This window comes from Myotis brandtii, unplaced genomic scaffold, assembly GCF_000412655.1.
Source record: "Myotis brandtii unplaced genomic scaffold, ASM41265v1 scaffold251, whole genome shotgun sequence".
Taxonomy (NCBI): Eukaryota; Metazoa; Chordata; class Mammalia; order Chiroptera; family Vespertilionidae; genus Myotis; species Myotis brandtii.
In genome coordinates this window covers 792,069-808,979 of record NW_005359516.1, presented here as the reverse complement: position 1 = coordinate 808,979, position 16,911 = coordinate 792,069, and the positions used below count along the sequence as shown (strand labels likewise).

The 16,911-nt window shown below is 36.2% G+C and overlaps 1 protein-coding gene across 6 annotated transcripts in view; it reads right to left on the bottom strand.

Annotated features, from left to right (window-relative positions):
* The window catches only part of EXOC6B (exocyst complex component 6B), a 524,781-nt gene that overhangs the window by 313,365 nt on the left and 194,505 nt on the right, over positions 1-16,911 (bottom strand). For all 6 annotated transcript variants that reach the window (XM_005867756.2, XM_005867754.2, XM_005867755.2 and 3 more), the window contains one exon: positions 8,812-8,988. In XM_005867756.2, coding sequence (XP_005867818.1) covers positions 8,812-8,988 — 177 coding nt within the window. The remainder of the gene's footprint in view (positions 1-8,811; positions 8,989-16,911) is intronic.

Below are 16,911 nucleotides of genomic sequence, written 5' to 3'. Positions count from 1 at the left end.
GAGATCAAATATATGGTGACAAAAGGAGATTTGACTTTGAGTGGTAAACACACAATGCAATACACAGATGATATACTATAGAATTGTACACTTGAAACCTATATACTTTTATTAACTAACATCACCCAAAAATTTTTAATTTAAAAAATTGGTGGAGACATGCCAAAGGATAATGGATGAAACACACACTGGCCAAATTTGGAATAATTAGAGAATCAAAATGAAAGACAAGAATGGAATATAACACACTGTATATAAAATAAGAAGCCATGTGCCAATACTAACACTAAAATATAGGAGGGAGATAAAAAAAAATTTATTCTTTACAGAAAAATCTAACTAATTGTCAAAGAAATTGTAAAAATAGAAAAATCACAACTTCATAATCACCATAGTAACATATGATTCAGAAAAGAATCACCAATGAATTCTAAGACCAATGAGTGAAAACTATTAGGAAACAGGATAGTCACATACTCTAAAAGTATCACTCCACAGATCACTTATTAATTACAAAGAGTGAAAGGTACCTTTCTCACAGATACCCCTTGACTATTGTGTGCCTCCTGATGTGAAGCACTGAAAAAAACATAACATTACTTCTGTAATATTCCTGCCAAAAATAATTAAACTTAACCTAATCACAAGGATGTGCCAAATGTACCTTAAGAGAATAAACAGACATGAAAATTAAATAAAATGTGTGATACTTGTCTGGATATGGCTGCAGGAAAAATGAAAGAAAAAATCTGCTATAAAAGACATTATTGGAATAACTGGAGAAATTAGTATATGGGTTGTATATTAAGTGGTACATTTCATGCATGTGATCATTGTATTGTGGTTATGAAAGAGAATGTCATTCTTAGAAAACTACAGATGGCTGTATTGAGAATCAAACATGATGAAGTATGACACTTGCAATGGCTTAGCTTTGCGTGGGGTAAGTGGATATATGCATTTTTTTTTTACTCTTTCAAAATCAAATGTTTGAGAAAGAGAGAAAATGTCAAATTTTAGTAAGTGGAGCATTTAAGTAAAGGGGATATGATGTTTGTCTTACCACTCTTGTAACTTTTCTGAAGATTTAAGACTCTTTAAAAGAAAAATAATTTTTTAAAGGTAATACAGGATAGGTGAGAATAAACTAGTCAGGGAAAGGCAGAATTAGATATTTTAGACAAGGAAGGAGAAAAAAGGTATACAGTGCCTACTTGGTATTATTAGCAACTTAGCACTAAGTGAAGGTGGTGTTTGAGTAAGCAATGAGTATATAAAGGAGAAATTCTAGAAGATCTGGAAAGGCAGGTCGATGTTTGTAATTGAATCAAGTACTTTCAAAATGACAAAACCTTTTTAATATCACTACAAGGAAAAATTTAAAGATCTTAAGTCAATATGGGCCATAATATAATTTTGCCAATGAACAGACCTAAAAGATCAACAAATGGGATTAAGAAACCCAAAATATATCTCAAACATGCCATAATGATTTCATTCAACTTTCTAAACTGTCTTTATTGACATTTAATTGCATGTATGGGTATCTACTTTTCATTTCACTGTATACCAGCTTTAACAGGTCAGTTTCATTAAGAATAGTAATGAAAAACTCAAAGCCCACAGGGCCAGTGGGCATTGGGAATAAGTGAAGTAGGCCAGCATTTTAAATTACATTCTCTAGATAGATATACTATTATTTATTTTTACAAAAGACTATATTATCACCATTGTTTTTCAAACATGTGGTCCAGTCAGTCTATCTTCCATTTCAACATTTTTAAATAGAGTCAGTATAAATAATAATATATTTCCTTCAACAACAGCATAAATGTGACAATCAATGGCAATTGCCAATATGTAGTTACAACACGGGTTGTGGCTTAGTGGAAAAACTGGATCCCTTGTGGCAACATTGCTACTCAGGGCGAGTCTATTACTACCATGCTTAGAAAGAGCCTAGGCTGGAAATACAGATTTTTATGTGAATTCAATTGACTTTTAAAAGTTGGCAACTAATTTTTTAAAGAAGTTAAGCACTATGCAAGCCAACAACCATTTTGTAAATTGTTTCTGGTCCATGGGCTGCCAATCAGCAACCTCTGATTTAAACTCTAAAGTTCTTGTGGCATCCTTATTCACTTTAGCTTACTGAGAAATGATCCTCGTTTTCTGTTACTTTCCTGTCAATAGAAAGTTTTGTAAAAAATGAAAATATTTGAATTTTGGATCAAATATCCTCATAACTAGAATTCTTACCAAGCAAGTTGACATAAATTAAGTTTTATACTTTTATAGGTGAGAAAAGAGATGCTTAGAGAGATGGCATAATTGGCTCCAATAGCACAAAGCTGACAGAACTTAAACCTTCTAAGTACAAATATTTCATTCTTTTCAATCACCCTGTGTTATAGACTGAATTGTATCAACCCCAAAATTCATATGTTTCAGCCCTAACATCCAATGTGACTACATTTGGAGATAGGGCCTTTGAGGAGGTAATTAAGGTTAAATGAAATCATAAGATGGGGCCCTAATACAATAGGACTAGTGTCCTTATCAAAAGAGGAAGTCACATCAGGAGGAGGCACAGAGAATAGCCATGTGAGGACACCGCAAGATGGTAGCCATCTGCAAGCCAAGGAGAAACTAACGCCGCTGGCACTTTGACCTTGGGACTTCCAGCCTCCAGAACTGTGAGAAAGCAAATGTCTGTTATTTAAGTCATACAATCTGTACATGTTTTGTTATGGCAACTGTAGCAAACAAATGCATACTGTTACCTCAAAATAAGTACCTACAATAACCATTAAGACACCTCAAAAAGCTTTATATTACATGCCATTTGTATTTAAATTAGCAATTCCATCTGTTAATTCCATATTTCAAAAGAGACACAAAAATATTGAGAGCTAAACCTAAGGTGGATCATTTGATCACATTGCGCTTTTGACCCTTACTACATAAAGAGTCATGTGAATAGCATGCTGACCACTGCTCTCTGCAAGTGTGTAAACAAATAAAGAGATACAAACTAGAATAAATATGTGCCTTAGGTGTGTTACAATGCCATGTTCTAATAATGCAGAAGCTCTGAAGGAACCTAAAAACAAAGAAGAAATTATAGGCCCTGCTTTTTCAAACTATTTCTTACTCAATGCTGCTTTATTTCAGTATTTTTTTTTTGTTTACAGAAGATGGTGTTTATAAGTCCATACAAATATACATTATCGAAACCTGTATCAAGTTTTTTAAACTTTATTCTCCAAAAACAGCACACAGACATAATGCCTAACTAGTAATTATTATATAACTAGAGGCCTGATGCATGAAATTCGTGCAAGAGTAGGCCTTCCTTCCCCTGGCTGCCGGCACCAGCTTCCCTCTGGCACCTGGGACCCGGGTTTCCCTCCCAGCCCTGGATTCATCCAGAAGGTCATCTGGAAAGACGTCCGGAAGGACCTCTGGTCTAATTAGCATATGACTCTTTTATTGTTATAGATACTGTGTATCCCAAGTACAGTGAAAAGAGCTTTATACACATTATTCCAGTCAATCCTCACAATCACCCTACCCTCAGTAGGTATATGTCCTTCTTCTTACAAATCACTTTATGGGGTTCTTTGTATTTTACCTTAAAATATCTCAAAAATAACATTCTTGATGAATCTAGATCCATAAATACACTCTCAATCTAAAGTATTTTCTACTTTTAAAGTATTTTAAGTCCTATCTAGACATTTACAGAAGAGCAATTACATCTGCATATACCACAGGATGACATAGAGATTCAAACAAAATTCCTGAAATCATATATATTTCCATTAAAAATCAATTGAATTAAGTCATGAATCAAAAATGGTCAAATATCAGCAGTTTATATAGTTCAACTTTATTATATCAGATGAAAAAATAAAAATTAAAAAACCCTTACCTTAATTAAGGTGACCCTTTCATTAGCTTAGACAAACATGAAACACAGATAGTTTTATGGGGGAATACTTTTTCTGCAACACTTATCAGCAATTAAGAGACTGACTCTTTCAAATGTGAGATGGTTCAACATGTGAGATGGTTTTTCATCCAAAATGACAATTTACTACTGTAACTTCATCCACAGTTCCTAGTTTTTTCCATCTCTGACACAAACTTGATTTCAAATTAACAATATATTAACTACATGCTAACCTTGTGCAAAGTTATATTCTAGATATTTGGGATTTCCTACCATTTCATTCTATGGTCTCCTATTGATACCATAGTGATTATCTAGGTGTCCTATATAATAAAAGCCTAGGTGGCATCATGCGATGCCCTCACACAACGCCGTCACAAGATGGCCACCGAAACGTCATCACAAGATGGCCACCACAAGATGGCCGGCAGGGGAGGGCAGTTGGGAGCCATTAGGGGAGGGCAGTTGGGGGTGAGATCAGGCCTGCAGGGGAGGGCAGTTAGGGGTGAGATCAGGACTGCAGGGGAGGGCAGTTGGGGGCAAGATCAGGCCAGCAGGGGAGGGCAGTTGGGGGCCATCAGGCTGGCAGGGGAGGGCAGTTGGGGGTGACCAGGCCAGCAGGAAAGGGCAGTTAGGGGTGACCAGGCCTGCAGGGCAGGACAGTTGGGGGCGATCAGGCCAACAGGGGAGGGCAGTTGGGGGCGATCGAGTGGGCAGGGGAGGGCATTTGGGGGTGATCAGGCCAGCAGGAAAGCAGTTAGGCGTCAATCAATCTGGCAGGGGAGCAGTTAGGGGCAATTAGGCAGGCAGGCAGGTGAGCAGTTAGGAGGCAGCAGTCCCGGATTGTGAGAGGGATGTCCGACCTCCGGGATTAAGGGGTCCCGGATTGGAGAGGGAGCAGGCTGGGCTGAGGGCCCCCCCACACACATGAATTTCATGCACCGGGTCTCTAGTTAATAATAGGAAAGAAGCAAAGGGAAGGCCAGACATTATAGGCATGTCTTTTGGGCAGCTTCATCAGGAAGCTGCAATTTCACCCTCCCCAGGGAACCACTGGCCTACTCCCTGCAAAACACTGGGGGAAGGAACTGAACAAAGGGGAGATATATTCACTGTGAGATTAGGGTGGCATAGGGAAAATACCTGTCAGTCACCTGGGAATAGAGATCATTGGCCAGAATGGGCAAGGCCACTGCAAGTGTGCGAAAATTTGGGAATACATAATCCCCTAAACAAAGGAGTCCATGCTCTCTTGGCACTCTTGTTGCTCCTGGCTCTCTTGTTGCTTTTGTGGCTCTCTTGTTCCTGCTTCCTTGCATTCGTCTGTACGGTCCACAGCCATGTGGACCCTACAAGCAATGGACTAATAGACTGCAGTTGGGAACACAAGCTAAACCAGCCTGATGCTAGCTGGAGTGTGCAAATATGAAATGGAAATTCAGGACACTGGCTCTGATTTTAGCCCTGCTAAAAGCAAAATGGAACTTCTTTCTTGGGACTCAGAAAATGAAAACTTGGAAACTCAGGGGTTTGATTCCACAGAAATAAAGCTTTCTACAATATCACATCCTTCCATGTAAGTCTCAGAAAATTTATTTTCTTGGGATATCGCAAGAAACCCATTCCTATTAACAACATTGGTAACACTATTAAGTATCATCAAGCTAAAGACATAGTAAATAACCTAAAAATATCATTTGACTTAAAGAATGATTTAAGTATACTTCCATTCAACATGTAAGAAATGGTAAAAAGTTCTTCAGAGAATAAAAAATACCTAAAGTAAGTTAAATCAAAATCAAAATTTCAAAAACAATAATGGTAATCTATTATAAGCAACCGATTACTGAAATATAACTTTCTCCTCAAGTACTACATTCATTGTTGGCAAACTTTAAGCCATATTCATGAAGAATCAGTAGGAAACCCAAACCATGGGTTTGTTTTCTTTATGCATTAAAAATGCTTCTTTGTGGTCCTCTATACAACTGCCACTCAAAGTGAGCTCTGAGACCAGAAGCACCTCCTCACCTGGGAGCTTATTAAAAATGGAGATTCTGAATCTCACCCACAACCTGAAGAATCAGAATCTGCATTTTAATACAATTACAAGGTGATCCTATGCACATCGAAGTTCAAGAAGTACTGCCCTACAATATAGGTTCTTAACTTTGGCCTTAGAGGCAATATGAGTTTCATGAATCCCCTGAAATTCCACGCAGAATTTTTTGTAAATGAATATATGTACGTCTTACTGGGGAAAGACTCCATATATTTTTATCAAACTCTCAAACTAATATATTACCCCAAGTAGACTAAGAACCACTGCCCTACAGGATTCTATGCCACAGTTTAAAAGTCAAAATATTTCTAAAACTATTTACGCTGCTCTCAATGAGGTCTGTTGAAGAATGACAAGAATGAAGGTCAGAACGTCACAGTGGGTCACGAAAGACCTTATCTGAAGAATTTATTCACACCATGCAAGAACTATGCCAAGAAACCAGTTTGGAGACATCTAAATAAATAATTCTCTACATGAGGTTTGAGATTAAGAATGTGCTCTTGAAGAAGATTCAAACTGAGAAGTAAATAAATATAAAGTGGACATTTTTTTAGAGATAGGATGCCATTAGATGACAGTGCAGGGCTGAATTCTTGTTCTAAGAGCTCAATCAGCAAATTTCTAATGTGAATTCTGTTTGATTTGGGATTTGGGAGCATTTTAAGAAGTTAACTTCCAAGCACATTCTTCTAATACTTCCTTTATGAGGAACCCCAACACACTTTACTAGTCCCACCATCTTCATCTTCTCTGGACCTTAGAAGATAAAATGAAGAAGAAATATGACACAAAAATTAAAAGCGACGTGCTCAGGATATTCAGTGAGTTAGTGATAAAGAATGGCTCTTTTCCAGAAGGTTCTCAGTGATATATGAGAACTGTGTATATATTTCAATCTTTTAACTTATCATCTAAGCATCTTTTTGGGGTGTGTATTACCCCAGAGCATAGACTATGTCTAACTTCTGTTTCCTTAAGGCATAGTGCCTGATTTAATTTAATTTTCTTGACAGGTACCCAAAATGTAAATAAAAGGCATTAACTGGTCTTTCTTGAAACTGATTCTTTATTGTACTACTATTGTAACTTGTCATCAGTGATAAGCCTAATACCTGACAGTCTGGTCTCCAGGGTAGATCTACCTCCTACAGTACCAGTCATTCCAGGCAAGGAGAATACTAGAAAATATTCAGGATATCAAGTCTTCTCTGCCCCTTTCTATTTCCATGGGTATTAGGCAACTATCTGGTTCTTTTATTAGCTCTATTTCTTAGAGCTATTAAAAGTTCTTGTTATCCAAGTAAAATAGGGATTATGATAAAATTTTCACACATTGTTAACTATTAATGTACCTCATTTATACACTAAACATATCCTGATAAAGTATAAATTTTAAATGCAATTATTCACTTATATTATGTCCTCTCAATAATGACAACTATATAAAAAATATAGTACTTTACACATATGATAGTCTCTCAGACATTCAATCAAATGTAAATGTTAATGTTTTAGACACATAATTAACTTGGTTATTTGTTTTTCAGCCCTAACAGTTTAAATGGTGGCTATTCGATTTCTGACATGAAAGAAGAAGAAGAATAAGGACAGGGATACTGACATTAGTGATACTTAATAGAAGTGAGGAAGGAAGAATAATGAAAATAGGGAATAAACTAACATTTACATAAACCAGCTTTTATGACAGGCACTTGTGCAAACCTATGGGGGCAGAGAATACTATCTTGACTTGATAGATGAAACACTATAAAGTGCCAACAGATTAAACAATTACCTAAGATTATGAAGTTAGACAAGTTTTGGGGGAAGAGGAGCGAAGGAGAGTAGTAAGGGTATAGCAAAGGACAAGGAAGGGGACAAGGCAGTGAGCCCAGTTTTATGTGGAGAAATAAAACAATTAAAAGGAGACAAGTACTTAAAGGCAAACAGATTAACTGAGTATAGGAGTAAATGGTTCCTCGCACATGTCACTGAACATTTTAAAAGTAAATGAATGGGATTTTTTGCTAATTTTTAAAAAATAAAATGATAGAGCCAGGATTTGTCTGACTCCAATGACCATGCTACAACCACCAGACTCACAGAGAAACTAATCCCATTATACAAATAAGTATTTACAAAAACATTTTAACAGGAAATCTCACGTCATGGGAGTTTTATTTTTAAAAACACATTAAACACACTTCCAACAACAAAGAAGGATATAAAAATATGTACTAGGTAAGCCACTTAATCTTATTCTTTACCTGAAAGTGACACAGATCTAATCTAAGAGGTTATGGATATGTCACAAAATTCCCAGATTCTCTATAATAGCTCATACATTTCCTCCAGAAATGTATTCTCAACTTTATAATTTCAATCTGAACCATAACTCAAGGCTAAGAAATTCCTGTGTTCATTCCCCACTTTTATATCATCTTTTATTGGTCTTCAAAGACCCTTTTCTAGTTTCAGTGGAGGCCACCTAGATCTCTTTCTCCGGGTCAGGTAAACTCTACTCTTCCCTTAATGTAGTGCCTACCCAGTCAGTGTACAATAAAAAAACCCTGAAACATAAAGAATGGACAAGTGCATTTAAAAATCTAAAGAATTAAAATCTAAGATATCTTAGTGCATCTTCATTTCCTTAAATTGGAGCTTATTTGTATTTAAAATAACATTAAATTCCAGAATATCACAAAAACTGAATAGATTCTCCATCACATTTCAAACATACTGTATTTAAACCTAACAACAGTCTCACATCCCCAGTTCAAAAGTTAGTTACCTCTTCTTCATCTTCTTCATCTTCAACATCCAGAATTCCTGAATCCTGTTCAGACTTGGGGCTAGTGCTTTCTATCTCCGTATCAAAAATTGTATATGCATCTTTCTTAGCTTTTCTCTTGCTACCTATTCTGGGTGGTTGCAAGACGATGTTATCCAGGTTTCTTTGTTGCTGGGCCTAGGACAGAGACATGCACACACATTAAGAAAAAAGCAATTAAGCATTCAAAAAACTCATTTTCAACAAATTGGTATCATAAAGAAAACATAACAAAATATCTTAATACATGAAGTTTTAGTCGCAGAAATAAACCCCAACAAAGTAATGTATACATTTTTAACCCTGAAGTTACACCTCTTGATTCATTTTCCCAGTTTCCATGGGGGGGGGGGGGGGGGGGGAGATAATCAGTCAATACAGTATTATCATCATACTTTTCAAATATACCCACTAAATCATCACAAAAATGAAATCTACCCATTTTCCTCTAAGTAGCCAAGAGAATAGTGCAAGATAAATGGCATGCTGAAACCTTGTGGTGGGGAGAGCTCAGGGGACTCTTAAAAGCAGTTGTGTGGATGTAAGAGATCAACACAATTCTCCTGATTAGAAATAGAAATAAAATATCTTAATAGAGTGATTTGAACTAACTAATCCAACAGGATTTCATGACCTTAGTCCGTGGAAAACAAAGTTTTAAAGAATTTCTTCTGAATTCTTCGAGAAAAGGAAGTGTAATCCCCTCAACCTAATAAAATAGACTCAAATGATGGTGTGGTTTCAATAGATACAAAGAGGTGGGCAGTGTCACTTTCCAGGGTCAACAACAGAAGTATTAAACCAGACGGCATTCGAGCTGGAAGTGACCTCAGTCCCCACTCAGGAGACTGAGGCCAGAAGACAAAGGATTTGATGGGGTCTAGTTAGCAATAAATCAGAATCTCAAAGTGTGATCTTCTAAATTCCACATCAGTGATCTTCCCATTATTCCAATAGTCCCTCAAAGCATGGCAACATGTTTCCCCCAAAAAAGGGGGTTCTGTGATCAAATAAATGGGAAACACTGCATATCATGTAGCCTTCTTATAGACATATAATGTTTATTAACAAAATAAAAATAGGGAGAAGTTCATTTTTAAAAAACTTCTTTGATTTAACCCAGCATATTCTGAAAGTATTTCATAACGGAAGTTTCCTTTTTTTAATAATAATTAATATCATCCTAAAATATAAAGCTTGAAAATTTTGACAGAATATATATACCTTAATCAATATATGATATTTCTCCTCAATGAAAAATGGATATTAGTTCAGGAAAAAATCAGTTTCCAAATGTTTTGAATGAGATTAAGGAATTCAAGAGAAATATTAAGTATAAGATGTTAGTCCAGGCACTGGTTACTAGGACAGAGAAAAACTTGAACTATGTGAGCTAGTTTCTGCCAAGAAAATGAAAAGAATCTACATTCCAGAGATTTGAATCAATGGACAAACTTGTTTCTCTACATAGTACTCATTGATATTTTGCTTTGACTTACATAAAAATGGTAACAAACTGAGGTAGAAAAGGCATTCAAAAACACTTAATTTAGGTTTGTACATAAAACATACATATCTTTCAAGCATTAAAATTAGATACAGATACAATATTCTTTCTTTTCCTCTCAAAAGTAAATTCTTCCCCCTTACTTTTAATGCGAACCACACAAAAAGGGATCAAGAACTCTGGGGAGGCACAAAGGAAAGGAGAACTTCCTAAAGCTTTTATACTTTGAAAAGCAAGCCCTCAACTAGAGAGTGACCACTTGTCCCCTAACTCCATTCTCTCCTTCAGTACAGCAATACCAAAAACTTTTTTCTTAAGTTGGTCTCATTTTATTGAATCCTAAGTTAATTATTTTTCTATCACAATCAATAAAATAGTACCAGTGTATCAAAAGTAATCAAGAGAAGCTACACTTAATTTTAAATCTCCTATGACCTGTTCTTTTTAGATGCTATGTATCTGGTTTCCACATCAATTTGGAAGAACACAAATTAAGATAGCAAACCCTATGTTGGAAATGAAAGCATTTCATCTACTATTCCAAAGCTCCATCGAACCTGGGGTCTCTGTTAGCATTATCAAGGCTTCTCCGGTGTGTAAAAAAAGCAGTCAGGGCAGAGCTGCTACGCAGGAACTGGCCAGGTTAGAAACACTGCATCGCAGGTAGAACAATGAAATAAATCCTCAGATGTTACCCATTATGGCTGCAAATGAAAATTACCAGCTATTCAGAATGTAAGTATGGGACTGGCAAGAGTGGAGAAGAGTAAATATAGATATCGACGTATAAATACATACATATATCTTAAAATAAAAAGCCCTTGGCGGGGGGGGGGGGGGGGGGGGGGAGAGGCAGTAAATACCCTTCAGAGCTCTCTCCTAACACTCTAAGCCAGTGGTTCTCAACCTTCCTAATGCCACGACCCTTTAATACAGTTCCTCATGTTGTGGTGACCCCCAATTTCATTGTTACAAATTGAACATAATTAAAGCATAGTGATTAATCACAAAAACAATATGTAATTATATATGGGTTTTACGATGGTCTTGGGCGACCCCTGTGAAAGGGTCGTTCGACCACCAAAGGGGTCGCGACCCACAGGTTGAGAACCGCTGCTAGGCTATATCCCCAGGACCATATATTCTGTCCCTCCAGAGACAACCTTTATAATCATGAGCCAAAGAACCAGCTGCCTTCTGCCACGTGGGATGAAGTGGAGGCAGGAAGATATGAAGCACACAAGTAGCAGTTAGACCTTAGAAAACATTTAGGTGTTTTCTTTTTCTTAGTTGTTCATTATTTTTTTGAAAATTTTTACACATTTAACCACCTCTTCCTTAAGGTTCCCTCATATACACTCTTCTCTGATTTCCTAATATATAGAAATTAAGCAGGGTTTGTTCCTCAATCCCTCTTCTCTTACCACTTTTTCCACTCTCCCAAGATCAAATAGCACATCTCCAGCTTCCTGTTATTACTGGGTGCTCTACCATCACCTCCATTCCCACATACCTAAAATGGAACTCATCACCTTCTCATTATAATTCCCCTGCCTACTACGGCCAGGCCAGGCTCTTCCTAACTCACATCATTCATCACACCAAGTAAACATGGGAGATATTGGGAGTGGGGGAGGGTGGGGTGGGGGGGTTAAACAAGTACAAGCCAAACTCCACATCCATCACTTAGACTCCACATAATGGAAGTTGAACCTAATTTTCCAATGTATTTCTCCAACATGAATCTTCCACTTGAATCAGACTCTACCTCATAATATACTAGGTATATTTCCACTTCTGTGTCTCTACTGAATGACCTCCTTCTGCCTGACTCTAACCTTTCCTTCAAGACCCAACTAAATTATTCTGACTTTAGAAAGCCTCCTCTCACTGCCCTAACTCATGGTGCTTTCTCTCTGTAATACTGTTTTCAGTCAAACATCTTTTGAAGGTCTACTTGGTACCAGGCATTGTACTACACACTGAACATAGAAAGAAAAAGAGTCTCTGACTCATGAATCTCACATCAAACTATTTTGGAAAGCAGATTACACAATAAGTATAATAGAAATAATACAGAGGACAGTGGGTGAATAAAGAACGTAATCAGAGCTGCTTGGAGGGGTCTCAGATAAGACTTCACAGAGGAACAGGTAGCATGCTCTTAAAAGATAAATATAATTTTTACAAAGGTAGTTAAGTAGAAAGGGTGACCATTCCAGAAAAAGGAAACAGCATGAGAAAGGACTATGTGTGATATAATAATATTATCCACCCAAGGAATAAGTAATTTTGTATAGGAACGTAGTTTATAAAGAACTATAAAGATGTCATACAAAGCAGTTTTGACATTAGCTAGTAGGCAATGGAGAAACAATGAAAGAGTGTAAGCAAGGGAATTACTTTAAAACAAGGATCAGCTTTCCAATTCAGGCAAATCCTCTAGGATCACAGGAGTGCTCAACTGGGAGAAGATAGAGACTAGAAATAAGAAAATCAATATAGATCACTATAATAGTCCAATAACAATGATGAGGACTTGAATTAAGGCAGTGGTTCTCAACCTTCTGGCCCTTTAAATACAGTTCCTCATGTTGTGACCCAACCATAAAATTATTTTCGTTGCTACTTCATAACTGTAATGTTGCTACTGTTATGAATCGTAATGTAAATATCTGATATGCAGGATGGTCTTAGGTGACCCCTGTGAAAGGGTCGTTCGACCGCCAAAGAGGTAGTGACCCACAGGTTGAGAACCGCTGAAATAAGGCATCAGCAGATATATAAAAGGTAGAAGCACCAGAATTTACTAATTTGATTGTAGTACATAAAAAATAGGAAGGAAATAAGAATAACTCTAAGTATTCTGGCCTTGATGACTAGATGGTGGGATCATTCCAAATAGTAGGAACCATGGGAATAGTAAGTTGAGAGCAGGATGGAGAAGAGTTCAGTAAACCTGCCAGATAGCCAGGTAAACGAATGATAGTACCACACTTCAGTACGGTACTCAATTTCTTTGAGTCTAAGAAACCCATTTATCATTCTTAGATTCCACAAAGCCCAGATTCAGTGACACATATACACTAAATTTGGATAAATGGTTACTATATAAAGGCAATAGATAACAAAGGAAATCTATGAGCGAATAAGATATAGCCCAGTAAAAGAGAGGGCTATCTGCAAAAGACAGGGTTTGTATGTTCTCCTACCTATTAGAAGAGGTAGAAAACCCAAAAACCCATAAGAATTACCTAATCTGAACTATTATCCTAAAAATGTTGCTATTAATAGTTTACAACTCTTGAAGAGTTTCTATGAGGCATTATATATGTACATATATACACATATAATTAATAATTATAATATATATATATATAATTAAATAAAGTTTTATTGTGAACTACAACTTCCAAGGGTGCCTAGCAATAAGACTCAGAGTTAAAATGTGAATCAAAAACTGAAGGCTCCTGTCTTTATCAACCCAATACTGACCTCTAGTGGGCTTAAGGAACATATGCAAGTGACCTTTAGAATCAGAAACTAATTGAGAAGGGTTGGAGACCTGACATAATTACATGGACTTTAATAACAGGGTGCTATAACAAAAAACCAACACACACACAAAAACCTTATTGGAGTAAGACAGGTTTTTAAATCTAAGCTCTGAAACTTATTAATCCTATAATGTTGGGCAGTGTCTTCACTTCTCTAGCCAACATTTCCATCTATTTAAAAAAACAACAAAAAAACAAGGTTAACAAAATGTACCTTAGAACTGCCACGAGAATTAAATGAGATAATATAAGTAAAGAATCTTGAATTAATAGATAAGTAAAACAAAAAACACTAAAAGTTTTAAGTTCTACTTGTCTTCCCTCTGAAAATGAGAGAGAAATCTGTTTTACTTTCTATTGTGGAAGCCTCTGAGATCTAAAAAATATTTAGATATTAATCATTGCTGGCATCTACTATTACTACACATTGCCATTCAATTTTGCATTAGTACAACATTTCAGGTATTAGATACCTCAGCTCTTACTCCAGCTCTAGCATCAGTAAGTAGTTCTGGGAAGCTTGGAAGTGTCATGTAACCTGAAACCAGCTCTAACACTCCACACCTCCAGCTTCCTTCCCAGGGGCTTTGCTGTTAATACCACAGTGTAGAATCCCACAAGAACTACTTAGCACTCAAGATAGTCAGCCCAGAAGTGAGGCAACCATTGACCAAGATAAATGCATTGTGTCCCTCCCTCATCCATTCCATATGGCTTCTTAGAAAGTCCCAAGAACTAAGGAACCAAACTACCCTAGCATTGTACTTACTCCACAAACTTCTCTTCTCACTCCTGATCCTTGAACTCCTGTTCCATAGATCACTCACATCTCAACCCCTCAGGTTCCCTCAGGGAAACCTAGGCTAAAATAACACCCCATATAACAAAGCAGTGGAGCAGGATTATGGCCCTTGTTTCGTGTCTGAAGCCCAAAGAATAGCTCTGAAAATAACTGGCAAGATCAAGAAATGATGACTCTACAATTGCCCTTCAAATCTCACCAATCATAAGAAGTGCAAAAGAGCTGCAATTTCAAAACAGGGTTTCTATCAAAATCTCCCCTTAGTAATAATCAGTTATTTTGGTGAATGACAACCCAGCCTATTTTCTGTGCATATATAAAGATTTCTCTTTTTGCTTCTCTGTATTTTCTATTTATCTGCAATCTGCATTTATATTGGTATGCCAGAAAAGAATTACACTAAATAAAAATTTGTAATCTTTTGCACAAAAAATATTCTATAAATATCTTTCTCAACAAATAAAAACATTTATAACATTGCATTGCAATTCAAAGAACAAATGTTTATTTAAACATAGCTTACCACAGGACATTTATATTCAATATTTTGCTACTTAATAATGATGCAAAGACTATCTCCAGAGAAAAAAATTTGTGCATGTCCTTAACTGTCTTATTAGGGAAATTCCTAAAAATAGAAAACCTAGATCAAATAGTAAATGTTGCAAAATCAATAAACTTCCCTCCAGAAAAGCTATGCCACTTCATAATAGCACATAAAAGTGTATGAATGCTTATTTCCTAGCCCCTAAGCACCACTAGGCATTACTTCTCTTTACCATTGAATGTAAAAGTTTCAAGACATGACAGCAAAGGAAGAAACAATAATATAACATATTTAATTTGCCTATGTTCATTATACTGGGTAATTTGTCCATGAATCTGAAAATTTGCATCCTTCAGATAAGGAGAATTTTCTTGTATTACTGCTTAGATAATTTTCTCCCTTTGTCTAGAATTCTTAATTAGTACTGAATTCTATAGTTCTTTCTGATGATCTTTGTAACATTTTCTCATAAAGACCCAAATTTTTAAGTTTTGAGGACACAAATTATATTTTTCAACATATTCTGTTTTCTACGTTATCTGTTGTCTCCAGGTAGTTATTTATTATTAATATTTGTTTTCTCATATTGATAGATTTTGGTCTCAAGTTGGATATTTTCCTCAAATGTCTGTGGATCCTTGCTGGTCATTAGTATTTTATAATGAATCACTTAGGAGCTATGGAAAGCTCTGTGGGCACAGGAAGACTTGTCAACTAGCAAACTTCACTTTAGGGAGACTAGGAGAGAGATCACCTCTTTGCTGGGGAAATCAATGGAACTTTGTGGCAATCTTTTATCAATTTTTAGCTGTCAGAGGTGAGGGAGAATGGGGGGGCTGGGTGAAACAGGTGAATAGATTAAGTAAAAATAAGAACAACAAACTCATAGACACAACAGTATGGTGATTATCAAAAGGAAAGGGAGGTGGGGCAGGTACAAGAGGGTAAACAGAGGGTAAACAGTGATGAAGGAGACGAGGCTTTGGGTAGTGAACACACAATACAACATACAGATGATGTTTTATAGAATTGTACACATGAAGCCTATATAATTTTATTAATCAATGTAACCCCAATAAATTCAATAAAAATTGATTATTTTTAAAAAGAATCTTCTAATCACCCACCTAAGAATATAAGTACAAATATTCCATACATGGGACAAGAGAAGAAAAGGAGAGGAATTAAATGTTTTATATTCTAACTTTCAACAAATCACATCTTTAATGTACCCCTATCATCTATCATAACTCAGACTTCCAAAGTCTCAGACAATGAAGTTCTCTGTATTAAACTGTTTTCTCCATTCCTCATGTACCTTTGTGTGTACTTTCAGTTGTGGCTTCATACACTCTGCTATATAACACACTTCCCTCAGCTTTTTTTCTTCCAGCTTTATTGAGATGTTATTGACATGTAGCATATGTAAGTTTAAGGTGGACAATATGCTAATGTGATACACATATATATTGCAAAATGATTACCACAATAGGTTACTTACCATCTCTATTCCATTACATAATTATCATTTTTGTGTGTGGTGACATTTATAACCTACTCTCTTAACTTTCAAGTACTGTATATATTATTGTTAGTTATAGTGACCATGCTGTATATTAGATCCCCAAAACTTATTCATCTTAAAGTT